General features: G+C 39.7%; 1 protein-coding gene across 9 annotated transcripts in view; it reads right to left on the bottom strand.

Moving 5' to 3' along the window:
- The window catches only part of ABI2 (abl interactor 2), a 68239-nt gene that overhangs the window by 8113 nt on the left and 43135 nt on the right, over nt 1–16991 (bottom strand). For all 9 annotated transcript variants that reach the window (XM_008074304.1, XM_008074306.1, XM_008074301.1 and 6 more), the window contains one exon: nt 14205–14378. In XM_008074304.1, coding sequence (XP_008072495.1) covers nt 14205–14378 — 174 coding nt within the window. The remainder of the gene's footprint in view (nt 1–14204; nt 14379–16991) is intronic.

The following is a 16991-nucleotide window of genomic DNA, read 5'->3' as shown; positions in this document are numbered from 1 at the left end:
CCCAAAAAAAAAAAAAAAAAAAAGAATATTCATTCTCAATGCAGGGAAAGATATACACCACTAGATTACCTCATTTAATTCTTCATCACAAAACTATTCATCAAAAGGGATGTAAACTTGACTTACTGCAAGAAACACAGTAGAGGCATATATTAAATATGACCGTCTTACTCTGTTTTCACCAATGTTCAAAATACTGAGGCTGACAATGAGAAATGTAATATATGTGGCAACTTAAAAAATGGTTTTGGGCTGAGCTCAGCGGCTCAGCCTGTAATCTCAGTACTTTGGGAGGCTGAGGCAAGTGGATTGCCTGAGTCTGCGGGTTCGAGACCAGCCTGGGCAACTTGGTGAGACCTCGTCTCTACAATAAATCAAAACTTAGCTGGGCATGGTAGTACACGCCTGTAGTTCCGGCTACTTAGAAGGCTGTGGCAGAAGGATTGCCAGAGCCCAGCAGGTTGACACTGGGGTGACTGTGAGTGTGCCACTGTACTCCAGCCTAGGTGACAGAGACTCCAACTTTAAAAAAAAAATGGTTTTGGCAGCAGTGAAGAAAGCTTAATAAGTATTTTCCAATAATGCATTGTATATATCACACAAAGACAGGTCTTTATCGCCCAGGCTAGAGTACCACAGCTCACTGCAATCTCAAACCCACGAGCCCAAACGATCCTCCCACTTGAGTATGCCACCACACCCAGCTAAGAGAAACATCTTTGAAAGAAAATGTAAACATCTGTTTCTATGCAGTTATGGTTGAAACAGAGAAGGCTGAATGGTACCTTCGTTGTTTTTTTTCAATGTTTCTGCTGAAGTGAAAACACTCTAAATTCAAAGTACATCATTAATATTCAGCATTCCAATGAATGGCATTCTAGAATATTTTATGAAGATCTGTAACTGAACAAAACTTCTCAGCTTAAATGCTGCAGAGCTGAGTCTAAGCAGAGAATAACAGTGCCAAAGGACAGTGGTGATGATCAACAAGAGGACTCCAGCAACTCTCTCGCCAAATACACAGAAACAAGCAAGGGCCAGCAGTCTAAGCATCCAGGCTTCACACTACATATTCCCAAGGGAAGGTTCCACCTACTCTTCTGTCTCCCTAACACTGAACACAGGGCCTAGTATTTGAGTACTTCTATATTCATCTATATTCTACATTATTCAACTACTGAGTCAGTAATAAACAGACCCAACCACTAGGGAAAAAATTGAGGTGATAATAAAGTAACACATGATAATAATAAAGTCCAAAATGAGGACTTACATAAGAGTGACTAGTCTGAGCTTCAAAGAATGACCACCAAATACTGGAAAAGGCTCGAGCAGCCACACCCAGCAATTAAGTATCCCAACCTGGCAAGCCACTAGAAAATCAGATGTCAGTAAGAGTATCCATTTCAATATACTCTTTGTATGAAATCATATATTGTGAGTTGAGAATATTTTATTTAATTGAAAAATAGCAAGTTTATCCTACATCAGTAAAGCCTCATTTAACGTCATTTGGAATTTACGTATAACCTGACCTGAGGTAGAGCCACGTTAACCTTGACTCTATCAATGAAGAGTCTGTTAAATTACTTAGCAATGCTTTCTAAGTTAAGAAATATTTTAGAACCTACTGGTGATAATGTGGCTTAATCAGTGTGGCAGCTCCCTTCTGTCCCCACCATTCCAGTGAAACTGTTCACTCAAATGAAATGGCCTCCTAACTTTGAGACCCACAGGCTCTCTTCCCTGTCCTCTCCCTAACTGGATTTCCTGTCATGTTTGGCTATGATGATTACCTACTGCGCCCTCCTTGACACCTTCCTCCGTAATTTCCATGACAGTATCTTCTACTGGTTCTCCTTCTGCTCCCTGAGTCATCCCTGCCTGCCCCTCCCCACTAGTCCCCATGCCCCACGTCCTGTTCATTCTATCTCCTAAACCTCTCAGATCCAAACACCTGTCCCTCATCATGTCACCACCCTAGTCACCACACCCATCTTTACAATGGGGCACATGTGTCACTCAGCGTACCAGAAGAGCTTCCCAAGCAGTATGAGTGACATGTGGATTTATAAACTCTCTTTCTAGATTTCAAATCCTGCTCCCTAAAACCGATCTGCTTGACATCATGCCTTCAGTCAGGCATCAGTCATAAAAGGTGCTATTTCCCAAATCATTCTACCTAAAAGATACCTGCATATGTATGTTTGTTGCAGCTCTATTCACAATAGCAAAAACATGGAACCAACCATGCTGCCCGTTGAAGCTGGACTAGATTTTTAAAATGTGGTACATATACACAGTGGAATATTATGCAGCCATAAAGAAGGACAAACATGGACATCACGGCAACTTCGGTTGATTTGGAGTGGATCATACTCAGTGATCTATCACAGAAACAAAGAACAGAGTACCATACATTCTCACTCATAAGCAGACCTTGAACAATTATACTATAAGAAAGGAACTGGCAGTAGTGGGAAACTGTCGGGGAAGCGGGGGTGGGATCGGCAGGTGAGGGAAACTGCTAGGGGAGGGAGGGGCATACCTCATCAACAAGGGTGCCTGCATAATCAACGGTTGTATACCTAACCCTAAATTGTACCCCACATCTTTATAATTTTTTTTAAAAAGGTGTTATTTCCTTTTTGGCATCCTATATAACAAAAGTACAGTGAGAGGTACTTTTGTTAAAATACTTAAAATGTAAAATAGTTCTGGGTACCAAAGGGGCCACTGAAAATGCTGGTGTTGGTATTAGAATTGTGCAACTGACTGAGTAAACCAATCCTTTTGGAAGGTAGGTGGCTCCCAGTGTTTTGCTTTTAACAAAATGAAAGAAGAGGCCTAATGACACATCATAAAACATGATTTTTGAGGATACAGCAATATTTGATTTTTGGCAAATAACTGCAGGAGTTGGAAATGGTGACAGTGCCTGAGGAAACGCCTTCCATTGGAATCCATGTTGTATGTGAGCAGGCTTGCAGCACTGTAGTTTCAGCCGAGGCCCTCGTCATCTACTTCAAACAGCACTCACCGGCCTGGCCTCCCTACTCCACTGTTCCTTTTTTCCAATACTCTCTCCGCTATTACCAGGTGCCTCAAGAAAAAATAATGTAAATACATGGGATCGTCTCGTTAATCTGCATAGAAATTCTCAATTGCCCTCTACTACCAGATTTCTTAAAAAATACAAACACCTCAGCAGCGTCACTCGAGGCCTCCCACCAGCTCGTTACAACGCACCCTCCTTCCTGTGCTCACACTGCCCACTCCCCCCAAGCCCACCCGCCCTCGGCACCGAATACGATTCAGCAAGCCCCCACAGCCACGCCCTGGCTCCGAAGGCCCTTCCTTTTGCTCTTCTCGGCCTGAGAAATTCCTTCTCATCGTTCAAGGCACAGCACAAATGCCACGTCCTCTGAGGAGGTTTCTAGGAATCCCAACAGAATTAATGGCACTATTCATTTTCTGACAATCATTAATAGACCCTCCATGCTGATTCTGAGAGACACAAAGATGAACAAGATGAAAGTCTGTCACAGCCTTGTGAGGAGAGAAATGTGATCTGACAATCACCACATGCCGTTTATACTTCTAGCTACAAGTTCTGTCACTAAGCCAGAAGAACAAAAGAACAGATAGCTTTATACAAAGGATATAAAGTAGGCAGTGGCAAATAAAAGTAGATATTTGCCAGAAAGAACTCAGTTCTAGTAAGCTGGACAGCCAAGACTCAACCATTGCTCAAGGTCAGAACAGCAGTTGAGAGCATTGGCCTCAGAGTCACACCACCCATCCAAATCCCAGCTCTGCCACTCGGCCCAGCTGGCACGTATTTTTCCCTTCTGAAGCTTTTTGCTCAACTACGTAACGGGAATTATAAAAGTGCTAACATTACAAAGCGCTGTTACATTAAATGAGGCAATTCACATAAAATACACAGCACAGGGGTACATGGTAAACATATATAAATATGTTAGCTTATTTTTAAATTAATAACTATTATGACATATATTGTCTTTTCTGCAAAAGTGTAACATTTCCTGCTACATTCCATAACATAATTTATTTTTGAGCTTCAGTTTCTGAGTTTGCAAATTTGGGAAACCACTATACGTATATAGTAAGTCTAGTGTTATGATAGGCACATGATAATGCAAAAAAATGTTCTCCACCCAGGTTAAACCGAGACATGCACATGCACACATACACGTTATTCCCCACTTGGCAAATGTGGGCAGTGGTCGATTAAAATAAACCTTTTCCTCTGGCCGTGGTTCTCAACCTTGGAATTATCTGAGGAACTTTTAAAACATTCTGGTGACTGGGCCCTACTTCCAGAGATTCTAATCTAATAAGTATGGAGGTGTAAACATTAAATGCTCCTCATTTAGAGGTGACTCTAAAATGCAGGTAGGGCTGAGACTCAGATCTCAGGCAGCAAATGAGTCAGCAGGTAAAGACTGTAACATTTACGCACAAAAAAATGCAACCATACGCTAAGCACAATCGTTTGTCAGATGAGAAAAAGGAAGAGCTTATTTGGTTTTCATATTTTGAAAAACCTGAACTTAACAGAGATAAACCAAACTTGGAAAACATCTTAGAGAATGGTTCAGGCACAGTCTCCCAAACTTTAAAAAGAGTCAGTTGAACAAAAAAATGTATTTTCTTCTAAGTCTATGTCCACTGAAGAACTGATTTTTTTTTCATTGTGCTTTTCTCTTAAGGAATAAGTGAGCTGGTTTCTAAGAGCTACAAACCAACCTCACTTTGCCAGAAGAAGTGTTAAAGTCAGTTAGGGAGTTTGATGTCCCTGCCCAGTGCCACACCCAAGTGTAATGACTCGGGCATCATGTTTTTTCCCTTAAAAATAGCTATGTTAAGGTATAATTTGGAAACAAAACACAACCATTTAAGTGTAGAATTCCATGAGTTTTGACAGATGTATATTTCTGTTTAACATGATCACAACCATATATAGAGTATATCCACCATGTAAAAGTTCCCTTATGTCAGTCTGTAATTAGATTCTCTCACCCACCAGTGCCCGAAACCCTGGAACCTGTAGATTTCTCCGAGATGGAATCATAAAGTGTGGAGTTTTTGTGTATGGATTCTTTCCTTAGTATGACACTTTTGAGATCCATCCATATTGTTCACTATACAAGTAGCTTGTTCCTTTTTGTTGCTGAATAGTATCCCATTGACTGGATGGATATTCCAGTGTTAGTTTATGCAAGTCACCAGTTAAAAGACATTTATTTGGGTTGCTTCCAAGTTTTGGCTATTGTGAATTAAGCAGCTATGAACATCTGAGTCCAAGTCTTTGGGCATATGGAAAATGTCTTCATTCCCGTTAAGCAGATACATAGATGAGGGGATTGCCAGATCAGATGGCCTACTACAGCTAACTACTTAAGAAACTGCCAACTGTTTTCCAAAGCAGCTGAAACATTTAGCATTCTCATCAGCAATGTATTCAGAGCTCCGGTTTTGCCATGCCATCTTCAACACTTGGCATTATCAGCGTTTTCACTGTAGCCATCAGAGAGTGCATAGTAGTGTTTAGTTTGATTCACTGTAGCTTAGTTTACATTTTCCTATTAACTAATAATGGTGACTATATGTTTATTTGCTATTCATTTAACTATTTGGTGAAGTGTGTTCAAATCTTTTTCTACAACTTGTCCCCTTTGCAAGTACTTTTCCTAGTTTTTGGTTTGCTTTGTCATTTTCTTTACAGTGTATTTTAAAGAAATGTTTCATTTAATGAGATTCGGTTTATCCACATCTTCTTTTACACTTCATGTTTGGGTTTTTCTGTTTGATTTGAGTCAGGGTGTCTCTCTGTCACCCAGACTGAAGTACAGTCTGGCTCACTGAAGCCTTGAACTCGTGGGCCCAAGTAATCCTCCTGCCTCAGCCTCCCAAGTAGTTGAGACTATAGGCCTGCACCACCACACCTGGCTAATTTTTTAATTGTCTTATAGAGCCAGGGTTTGTTACATTATCCAGGCTGATCTCAAACTCCTGGCCTCCAGTGATTCTCCTGCCTTGACCTCCCAAAGTTCTGGGATTATAGGTGTGAGCCAGCACCCCCTGCCTATGCTTCGTTTTTTCATGTGCTCTTTACAATTGTTTTTTTCTAATTGAAGATCACAAAGATTTTCTCCTATATTGTCCTCCAGAAGTTTTATAGCTTAGGTTTTATACATTCAGGGCTAAAATCCATTTCAAGTTAATTTGTGTGTATGATGAGGTAAGGGACAAAGTTATGTGTCGCAAATGGATATCCAATTGTTCTATCCCAGTTTATTATAAACACTATCTTTCTCTACATCAATTTACCTTGGCACCTTTGTCAAACATGCATGAATATATTTCTGGATTCTACATTCTATTCCATTAATTTATATTTCTATAATTATACCAACAACTTACTGTCTTGAATACTGTAGCTTTATAGAACCTTGAAATCAAGTAGTTTAAAATCCTCCAACATTCTTCTTTGTAAAAAATGTTTTAGGCTGGGCTCAGTGGCTCAACCTGTAATCCCATCATTTTGGGAGGTCAAGGCAAATGGGTTGCCTGAGCCCACAGGTTCAAGACAAGCCCTGGCAACTTGGCGAGACCTCGTCTCTACAATAAATCACAAAAACTAGTCGGGCATGCTAATGCATGCCAATAGTTCCGGCTACTTGGAAGGCTGAGACGAAAGCATTGCCAGAGCCCAGCAGGTCGCCGCTGGGGTGGCCGTGAGTGTGACTGCATTCCAGCTTGGGCAACAGAGTGAGACTCCAACTCAAATATATAAATTTAAAAAATTTTTTAACTCTTAGGTCTGTTGCATCTCTATATAACTTTTAGGATTCCCCTTGTCAATTTCTGTAAAAAAGACCGCTAGGATGTTTATTGGTATTGCATTCAATCTAAAGATCAATATGAGAAAAACTAGTTTATTACCCATAATAATCAAAAATCACAGCAAAAATCACCTATGGTCTTCATTAATTTCTCGTAATGTTTTACAGTTTTCATCATGCAGGCCTAGCATATATTTTGTTAAATTTCTAAGTATTTCATATTTCTGATGTTATAAAAGGCACTGTTTTATAAACTTCAATCTCTAATTGTATGTTGTAATATATAAAAATGCAATTAACTTTATATAATAATTTTGTAGCCTGCAATCTTGCTAACAAACTCACTGTTTGTTCCACCAGTTTTTTAATAGATTTCTCAGGATTTTCTACATACAAAATTGTATCTTCTGCAGATCTGCAAATAAAGAGTTTTGTTCAGGGAGGGGAAGGGAGGTGGGACAGAGGGGAAGGGAGGTGGGATTAATGGTAGTCGATACCGGTCCGGGGATGGCAGGGGGCACACCTCATCAACAAGGGCACCTGCACAATGCATATTGTATACGTAGCCCTTAACTGTACCCCACAATTTTAAAATAAAAAATATAGAGGAAAAAAAAGAGTTTTGTTTCTTTTTTTCCAACTTGCATGACTTGACTTTTTTTTCCTTTTTGTTTTTTCTTTTTGGCCTTATTGCACTGGCTGGGACCTCTGATTCAATATTGAATAGGAAATATGAAAGCAGACATTATCTTGTTTCTGATCTTAAAAGTTATAACTGTCAGTCTTCTACTAGCTTCTACTTAAGCAAAATGTTAGCAGCAGGTTTTCCAGATACCTTTTGTCAGGTGGAAGAATTTCTCTCTGCTCCTAGTTTGTTAGAAGTTGTATAATGAACAGGTGTTATATACTATTAGATAACTTTTTTTGAGTCAACTGAGATCATCACATGGGTTTTTTCTTCCTTTGAGAAGGTGGTAAAGTACATAGACTGGTTTTTCAAATGTTTAATCAACCCTGTATTCCTGTTATAAATTCCACTTACTTATGATGTATTATCCGTTTTATGAATTGCTGGATTTGACTTGTGAAAATCTTAAGAATTCTTGTGTCTACGTTTATGAGGGATAAGAATCTGCAGATTTATCTTTTTGCAATGTCTATGTAATTGTGATATCAAAGCCTTTATAAAAGTCAAGTGAGAAGTTGTCCCTCCACTTCTATTCTCTGGGAAAGTTTGCACAGCACTGGTATTATGTTTTCCTTAAATGGTTGACAGAACTTTCAGTAAAGCCATATACACGCAGAATTTTCTTTGAGGGAAGGTTTTAAACCACAAACTCAATTTTCTTAAAATAGGGCTACTCAGGTTACCTTGTTTTTAAAACCTATTACTTTTTTAGGGGGCTTTGATAGTTTATGTCTTTTGGAACATCTGTTCACTTCATGTAAGTTGCTAAATTTATAGGCTAGCATTGCTTATTTCTTTATTATCCTTTTAATATCTGCAGAATCTGTGATGATGAACCCTTTTTCAATTCTGATAATTATAATTTGTATCTCTTATCAACTCTTCTGTCCTAATATTATAATTCAATGTCATAAATTTCCTCCAAGTATGGCATCCCACACACATTGATGCTATTTTCAATTAAGTTAACAATAATCTCTAGTTTCCCTAGTGATTTCTTCTTTGAACCATGGATTACTTAGAAGTGTGGTACTCAATTCCCAAATACTGGGGGATTTCCCAGATATATTTCTGTTGTTTGTTTACAGCGAAATTCTACTGTGGTCAGAGAACATACTTGGCATTACCTCAGTCCTCTCTATTTCTTGAAACTTCTCTTTATGGCTCAGAATGTGATCTATATCAGTGAAAATAAATTCAGGGAATTCATACACGAGAAAAGAATGTGTACTCTGACTTTACTGGATGAAATGACCCATAAATTTCAATGAGGGCATGTTCATTGGTAGTATTGCTCATGTCATTCTATATCCTTACTAATTTTCTATTTCTTCTATCAATAATTTAGAAAGGCATATTGAACTCAAACTGCAATTCGTATTTTTCCTTTCAGTTTTATCTACTTTTGCTTCATGTATTTTAAAGCTCAATTATTAGGTGTGCATATATTTAGGATTGCTATTCCTCTTTAATTAAATAATTCATTTATGCATCCCCATCTTTTATGCAGGTAACATACCTTGCTCTGAAATCTATTTTGTCTGCTATTAATACAGTCATCTCAGTTTGCTTTTGATAAATATTCTAGTCTTTACTTTTAGACAAAGTGTCCTTAACGTGTTTTCCTTGGCTGGGTGTGGTGGCTCATGCCTGTAATTCCAGCACTTTGAGAGGACTAGGTGGGAGCATTGCTTGAGCCCAGGAATTTGAAACCAGCCTTGGCAACATAGCAAGACCTTGTCTCGCAAAAATAAAAATAATAAATAAATAAATAAATTAGCCACAGTTGTGCATGCCTGTAGTTCTGCTACTTGGGAGGCTTAGGTGGGAAGATTGCCTGAGCCCAGGAGGTCAAAGCTGCAGTGAGGTGTGATCATGTCACTGCTCTCCAGCCTGGGCGTCAGAAAGAGACCCTCAACTCTGAGTAAATAATAAAGTGGTTTTCTTATAGACATGAGACAGGAGATAGCTAGAGAAAAGCTAGACAGGCAGGCAGGCAGGGCAGGTCCTCCAGTAACATTTTGAGCAAACTTCCAGCAGGCCTCTCAGGCTCATCATTGGTAAACAAGCTTGCTGCAGCCTCACAAGCTAGAGTTTAAGTACCCACTGCTGGGATGGAAAAGCAACCAATTAGGTCACCATTAGGTCCCTACCTCCTGCCAATTGGTCCTTAGTGCTGACCAATCAGAGCAGCTAGTGCAGACCAATCAGCTCACAGCTAGTGCTAGCCAATTGCCTCAGTCTTTGGGCTATATAAGCATCAGGCTTCAGCCCCAAACTGGCAACCCTTTCGGGTCCCCTTCCACTGTGGGAGGTTTTCTGTCCTCTCAATAAATCCTGCTTTCTCACTTTCTAGCTGTCTACTTACCACATTCTTCCTGGGCACAAAACAAGAAGCTTGACCTGAAAAGCTGCAGAAGATGGTTGGAGGTGAAGAGTCATGCACCCCGGAGGCTGGCTTGCCAGCTGATGGAGCCGGCTGAACTGGGAGAGCTGCTTGAAAAAGGCGAGACTCCATAAGCTGAGACACTCCAGGGGCTAGGCTTGCCAGCCCACTGAATCAGCAACACTCTCAGCCTCAGAGCCAACACTCGGGGGTTAGGCTTGCCAGCGCACCAAATCAGCAACACTCTCAGAACTTGGTTTGCCAGCCCATTAAAGCCAACACCCCGGGGCTAGGCTTACCAGTCCCTCAGAGATGACCCTCTCTGGGGCTTGGCTGGCCCACCCACTGAGCTGATAATCTCGAAGCCCAGGCTGACCTGGGCTTTATCCAATCTCTCAATTTCGGCCTTTTAATTGGGCATGTTTAAACATTTCACATTTGATGCAATTATTGATATGGTGGGTTTCATTTTTATTTTTTTAATTAACATATATACTTCATGTATGCATGGGAGAAAACCCAGAGAAAAGAGTAAGTCTCCAGCATGGATCTCTATATGCTGAGTTTTAACTTAGCATCTTGCAATTCAAGTTATATATATATTTTTTTGAGTTGGAGTCTCACTCTGTCGCCCAGACTGGAGTGCAGCGGCCGCTCCCGGCCACCGCAGCCTTGACCTGCTGGGCTCCGATGATCCTTCCACCTCAGCCTTCCAAGTAGCTGGAACTACAGGCGCACGCTACCACACTCGGCTGATTTTTGATTTATTGTGGAGATGAGGTCCTGCTTGCCCAGGTGGGTCTCGAACCTGTGGGCTCAGGCAATCCACTCACCTCAGCCTCCCAAAGGCGCAGGATTATAGGCTGAGTCACCGAGCCCGGCTTCAAGTTATATTTGTCTCACTTTTTTTTTCCTGCCTCTTTTTGGAATTTTTTAAAAATTATTTCATTGTTTCTCTCCAACTCACATATTAGCTAAACCTCTTTGTTTTCTTTGTTCTTGTTGCTTATTCTAACAATTACAATATATGGCTTTAATTTATCTTACTCTGTCTTCAAAGAGTATTCTACTTCACAGGTAATATATGAACCTGAGCTGAGTATACAACTGACCCTTGAACATGGATTTGAAATGTGCAGGTCCACTTATACATGACAGGTCCACTTATACATGAATTCAACCAGATGCAGATCAAAAATACAATGTTTGTGGGATACAAAACGCACATACCACATTTTGCAAAGGTGGGCTCCATGGAACCGACTGTGAGACTTGAGTATGTGCAGATTTTGGTATACTCGGGAGGCCTGGAACAAATCTCCCAAGTATACCAGAAATTCCTAAAACCACAATCCCCCTTTCTTGGTCTGAAAGATCTTTAGTTTAGAACTTTTTCTTTTTTTTTTTTTGTTAAGAAAAGGTTTAGGTTGACATAGTCCTTCATTACTTTCAAGCTGTTGCTCACTGCTCTTACAGTTTTTGATAAGAACTCTGCATTCCTATCTTTGTAGCTCTATATGTAATGTGTCATTTTTCCTCTGATCAAGATTTTCTCTTTATTATTGGCTTTTATTTTATTATGATGTACCTTGGAATGATAGTATGTTTCTTCTATGCAGTATGTTTCTTCTGTGTGGGGTTTAATGAACATCCTGGATCTATGAGTTTACAGTTGTTGTGGTAGACACCTTCGAAAGTGGTTCCCAATGCTTTCTGCCTCACAGTGCCTTTTATGCAAGAACCTACTAACTTGCTTTAATGAATAGAACATGACCACAATGCCACACTGACAGGTTTTCACTTCTAAAATCAGGTGAAAAAAGCCTAGCTTCTGTCCTGCTTGCTCTTCTCACTTACCATTTTAACAAAGCTGCCATATTGTGTGCCGTCCTATGGAGAAGTCCAGGTGGCCCAGAAGTGCAGGCAGCCTCTAGTCAATAGCCAGTGAGGAAACAGCCTCTCCGGCCAACAACCCATTAGGAACTAAATTCTGTCAATGACACATGAGTGAGCTTGAATGCAAATTTTCTCTTGGTCAAGTCTTGGGATGCCCACAGTCTCAGGTGTTACCCAGACTTCAGCCACAGCAAAGGCCCTGAGTTGAGGGGCCCAGAGAAGCCATGGTAAGAAACTGAGAGATCATGTATTTTATTTAAGTTACTAAATTTGGGAATAATTTGTGAGGTGGCAATATATAACTAGTAGTTTTCATCAAATGTGGAAACATTTTAACCATTATTGTTTCAAAACTTTTTCCTTTCACCTCTGGTGGGAACTCAATGTCATATGAGGGGAGACCCAAAAAAATCCAGAATTATTTTTTGGAGGGCAGGCCCCTTGTAGTACAGGCTTCCCCCCCTAAGTAAGTGTTCTAGAAACCCATCAGCATCAGTGTACCAGCTACCATTGTGAGAAGTTGTGCTAGGCTTTAGTGAATTTTTTTGGAGATTCTTTCAACTCATTTGCCCATTTCATGATGGGTGATTTACAAGCATACCTGCCCATACCACACTGAGTGCTCAGCAATTTTTGACCAAAACCTGCATGATTCCCCTACCTCACCCTCCTCCTTTTCACCAATCTCAACCTAGTGACTTTTTTTGTTTCCCCTGATGAAAAAAGTCCTCAAAAGGAAACGTTTTACTGATGTGGAAGAGGTGAAACAAAAAAACCACAGAAGCACTCAAAGGCATTCAAACTGATGAATTAAAAAACTGTTTTGAGCAGTGGAAAAGTGTCTCAATAGGTGTAATGTATCAGATGAAGAGTACTTTGAAGGTGACTGGAGCTTATACATGTAAGAATAAGTACACAATTTCTTAATAAATTCCAGTGTCTTCTGGGTTCCCCTTGTGTACATTAAGACTATTCAATCTTGTCTCGTGTATCTGCTGCTCTGGTTTTGTTGTTTTCTTTTTTCTCTGTGCTTTGCTTGGATACTTTCTATTGTCACAGCATCAGAGTTGCTTGCTGATCCTTTCTTCTGCAGGGTGCATTTTTCATCTCCAGAAATACCGCATGGGTTTCTCTTTCTCTCTCTTTTTCTTAGGTCGGAGTCTCACTCTGTCACCCAGGATAGAGTGCAGTGGCACACTCACGGCCACCACAGCCTCGACCTGCTGGGCTCAGGTGATCCTTCCGCCTCAGCCTTCCAGGTTGCTGGAACTACAGGCAAGCACCACCTGCCTATTTTTTATTTATTTATTGTAGAGATGAGGTCTCGCCAAGTTGTCCAGGCTGTTCTCGAACCCCTGGACTCAGGCAGTCCTCTTGCCTCCACCTCTCAAAGTGCTAGGATTATGGGCCACTGCACCAGGCTTCTTTCTCTCTTTTAAAAATATATTCCACTTCTCTCTCGTGTTTGTTTTCCTTTACCTTCTTGATCATATGTGGCATTTATAATAGCTATATAACAAATAATTTTTATTTCCTTCTCGCTGGGGTCATAATCTGCCAGTGCCTGTTGTCCAATGTTTGAAAACTATTATTATGTATGTGTAATTCCTGTTTTAGGAGGGAGGGCAAATCTGATTACTTTGTTCTATCATGGCCAGAAGTGGAAGTCTGCTGTTTCTTTATAGAAGCTCCTTAGATGATTCTAACGTTTAGCCTGTTTGAGACCCAGTTGGTTAGGAGCTTCAGTTTCCTTAACAGAAAACCTTCCATATAGCACACATTTTTCCTGAGGTGATTAGCCCTGACAAGATGTGGATGCTTGTGTCCCCAAGTGCTATGTCATAGTTAGCTAATATCAAAGCAACTTTCCACTAAAAGAAATGCCCAATACTACTCTGCAAAGAAACTGAGAAGCCATTATTCCTTCAGAAAAAGTTTCAGTTTTGAGTCTATAGACACTTATACTGAAATATCTGACATAAGATGACTCAAAATAATGTTCTAAAGCACGACAATAAGAATAACTAAAAATTTGGAAAATAATCCTCTTCCTGAGGCCAAAAGAAACAGAAATTTGCTTTTGTGATTTTTGTCTTAAAGAAACTATTCATAAATAGAATGTTTAACAGGAACAATAGATATCCATCAATTTAAAAGTTAATCAAATACTCACAGAATATTATTAGTGTAACTTTCAAAATCACGAACCTTGTAAGAAGCTAAATCAACTAAAATGCACGGATAATACAAATAAATAAAACTTTACTTAGTAAAAAACAAAAACAAGACTCTCTTCAGTACTAGGAAATTTCCTTTCCATTAGCAGTCCTTTCCCATCCTCCAGAAGTTCTTAGAAACTTACCCTTTTCCAAATAAGATCTTGGAGCCCATGGCGGGTCCTCTTCAGCATAAGGATCACTATACTCAACCACTGCTGCTTCCTCCTCTTCATAATCTTCTGGAGGGGGAGGGGGAGGAGGCGACTCATCAAAGACTGGTTCTTCCACAGGTGGTGGTGGAGGTGGTGTATCTGAAACTAAGAATGTATCAAGCTGACAACAAACTATACATTATGCAAAGTTCAGTATTTCCTATTCAAGCTTCTAGGTGCATGGAATATAAACTTAGACTTGAAAATAATAATCTTTCAAAAACTGAGTGAGCAAGACAAGCCCTCCCACTAACTATAATGTTCTAATTTCTTCAAGCATGACTTTCTCTCCCCACCCCCTATTAGGTTAGTGCTAATGAATGGTGAATAAAGTTTAGCCAAAATAATTAATTCAGCCATTGGAATCTGTTTATCCTAACAAAAATCCTCTTTTCAAAGAGAGCAATACAATATACTTTAGTTCTACACTATACTCAAAGAGAAGTTACCAGGAATATTAATCATTTGGATGTTTATAATTATATTTCAATTATAACCAAATCAGAATGAGTCCAGGAAATAATCAAATTTAAGAATCTGCTGCTATCCTCTCAATGAACTTTTAAAAAACAGCACCTTACCACACTAAGTAGGAAAAATCATGAACAACTTGATTAACTTCATCCATGAAGAAATGTTGTTTGTTTGTAGAATTTCAACTAGTTCACACTAACTTTTAACTCAGAATTTCTTTAGGCTAAATGCCCAAGTGTAGGATCAGAGTGATTTTAAATGTTTCAATGTTTAATGTTTAAATGTTTCAATGTTTAAATGTTACAATGTTTAAATGTTTCAAATGTCTCCTATGGAGAGCTGCCTCTACAGCTCAGGTTCCAGGCTACAGTAACATCTAAAAGATTATCTCCAAACTCAGAGACCTCAGCACTTTCATAATACACCTGTGAACAGCTCAGCGGAATACAGTGATTGGATGTGCATGTCAGCTCCCCAGTTCTCATCAGTAGCACTATTTCTTACTTATGAGGTGCCTTACTGTTTCTGTGCAATTCTCTGGGCGATCTCATTTATTTTCTGTGCTTTACGAAAGCCTATGATGGAATCGAGTGGGTATGGGAATGCCAAAGCCTGGTGGACCAGCCACACCAGCACCATGCTCTGTCCTGCTTCCCTGGGCTTCCCACCTGCTGGGTCACTCTATGCCGATCTGCTCCATAAACTTTAAAACTTTATTCATTAAAACAAAAATCCTTTAGTCCTAATGACTTTTTATTAATAAACAAAATATACAAACAAGTGATTTTAGTATATACTCAAGTGGAAAAGAAAAATACATTCTATCTGCATTTGTAAGGTAAAAAGACTTTAAACAACTGCACAAAAACAAAGACCCAAAGGGACTTTCAAAACAATCACGTTGAGAAATAACACTATAAAATTACTCAACAGTGCTGCCACTGCTCATTTTTACCTCTCTTATAACTGCCAGTTTAGTAAGACTAACATAAGTTACCATTTTTTACTTAAAATGTTCCAACTACTTAGCTAGCCCTTTATAATCTTTACCTTTAATGAGGTGGTGTTTTTAATCCTCATGTCATAGATGTGGAAACTGCCTTTTCAAGATTAAGTGTGTTCCTACAGCAAGTGAGTAGAAGAGCACCTGAACTCCAATGCCTGTTATCTTGAAAGCTACAGTACCATGGGATGAGATAAATTTAATAACTTTTAAGTCAGGTTTCATTTGTTATTCATTCAACAAATATCAACTGAGAGCCTGCTATGGCCAGACATTATGTTGAGCAGTGGGCAAAAATGATGGGGACATGGACAACCAAACCGTTCTTTACAATTCGATGATGTTGAGTGCGCTAAGATATTATGGGAACACAGAGCACTGGCCAAACCTCTGGTTAGGAAAACTGAAGGAGAAGTAAGAGTTCATGGAGGCAGAGGGTAGGATGGTCTGGGGGTGGATACTTCATGTCAAATATAAAGAGTAAAACAAGTAAAAGGTAAGAAAGCAGGAAATGTTCAAAGGACTATCCACAGTTCAGAAGAAAAGAGTTATGAGGAAGCTGAAGAGGAATTCAATTTGGACTCTATCCAAAGAGCAGCGAAGAGCCACAGCAGGACTTGAAGGAGGAGCATGGGTCATAGCTGCGCTTTTCTTATCCCAGTACAGCGGATTACTATAGCTGATTCCCAGTGATTCCAGACCTCCTCCAAACATCAAGCTTAATGCAGAGCAAGTATCTGCTACTCAGAATACCTCCAAAATAACACACCTGGAAAACTTTGAAGATAATTCCAAAAGAAAGGTATACATCTTTCCAAGGTGGATGTTTTTGAAAAGGATAACAGTCTTTGGATGTCTAAGTCCTGCTATAGTTTGTAAAATCAGTCACAGCACACCTCATACACAGTGTTTTTTATCGTATACATTTTGTTTGGGAGAAATGTATATGACTATAGAAAGATGGAAAAGGTAATCAATTGTGATAGGGTGGTCAAATTAGGGAATGACTTTTTTCTTTCTTTCTTTTTTTTTTTTTTGAATTGGAGTCTCACTCTGTTGCTCAGACTGGAGTATAGTGGCATGCTCCCAGCCACCGCAGCCACCCAGCCTCAATCTGCTGGGCTCCAGTAATCCTTTCACCTCAGTTTTCCAAGTAGCTATAACTACAGGCATGTGCTACTATGCCCAGCTAATTTTTGATTTATTGTAGAGACAAGGTCTCACCAAGTTGTTCAGGTAGG

The sequence above is a fragment of the Carlito syrichta genome, unplaced genomic scaffold (genome assembly GCF_000164805.1).
Source record: "Carlito syrichta isolate Samal-C Ts95f unplaced genomic scaffold, Tarsius_syrichta-2.0.1 Scaffold316389, whole genome shotgun sequence".
Lineage (NCBI taxonomy): Eukaryota > Metazoa > Chordata > Mammalia > Primates > Tarsiidae > Carlito > Carlito syrichta.
The sequence above is the reverse complement of the archived record's forward strand: the minus strand, read 5'-3'. Positions and strand labels throughout refer to the sequence as shown.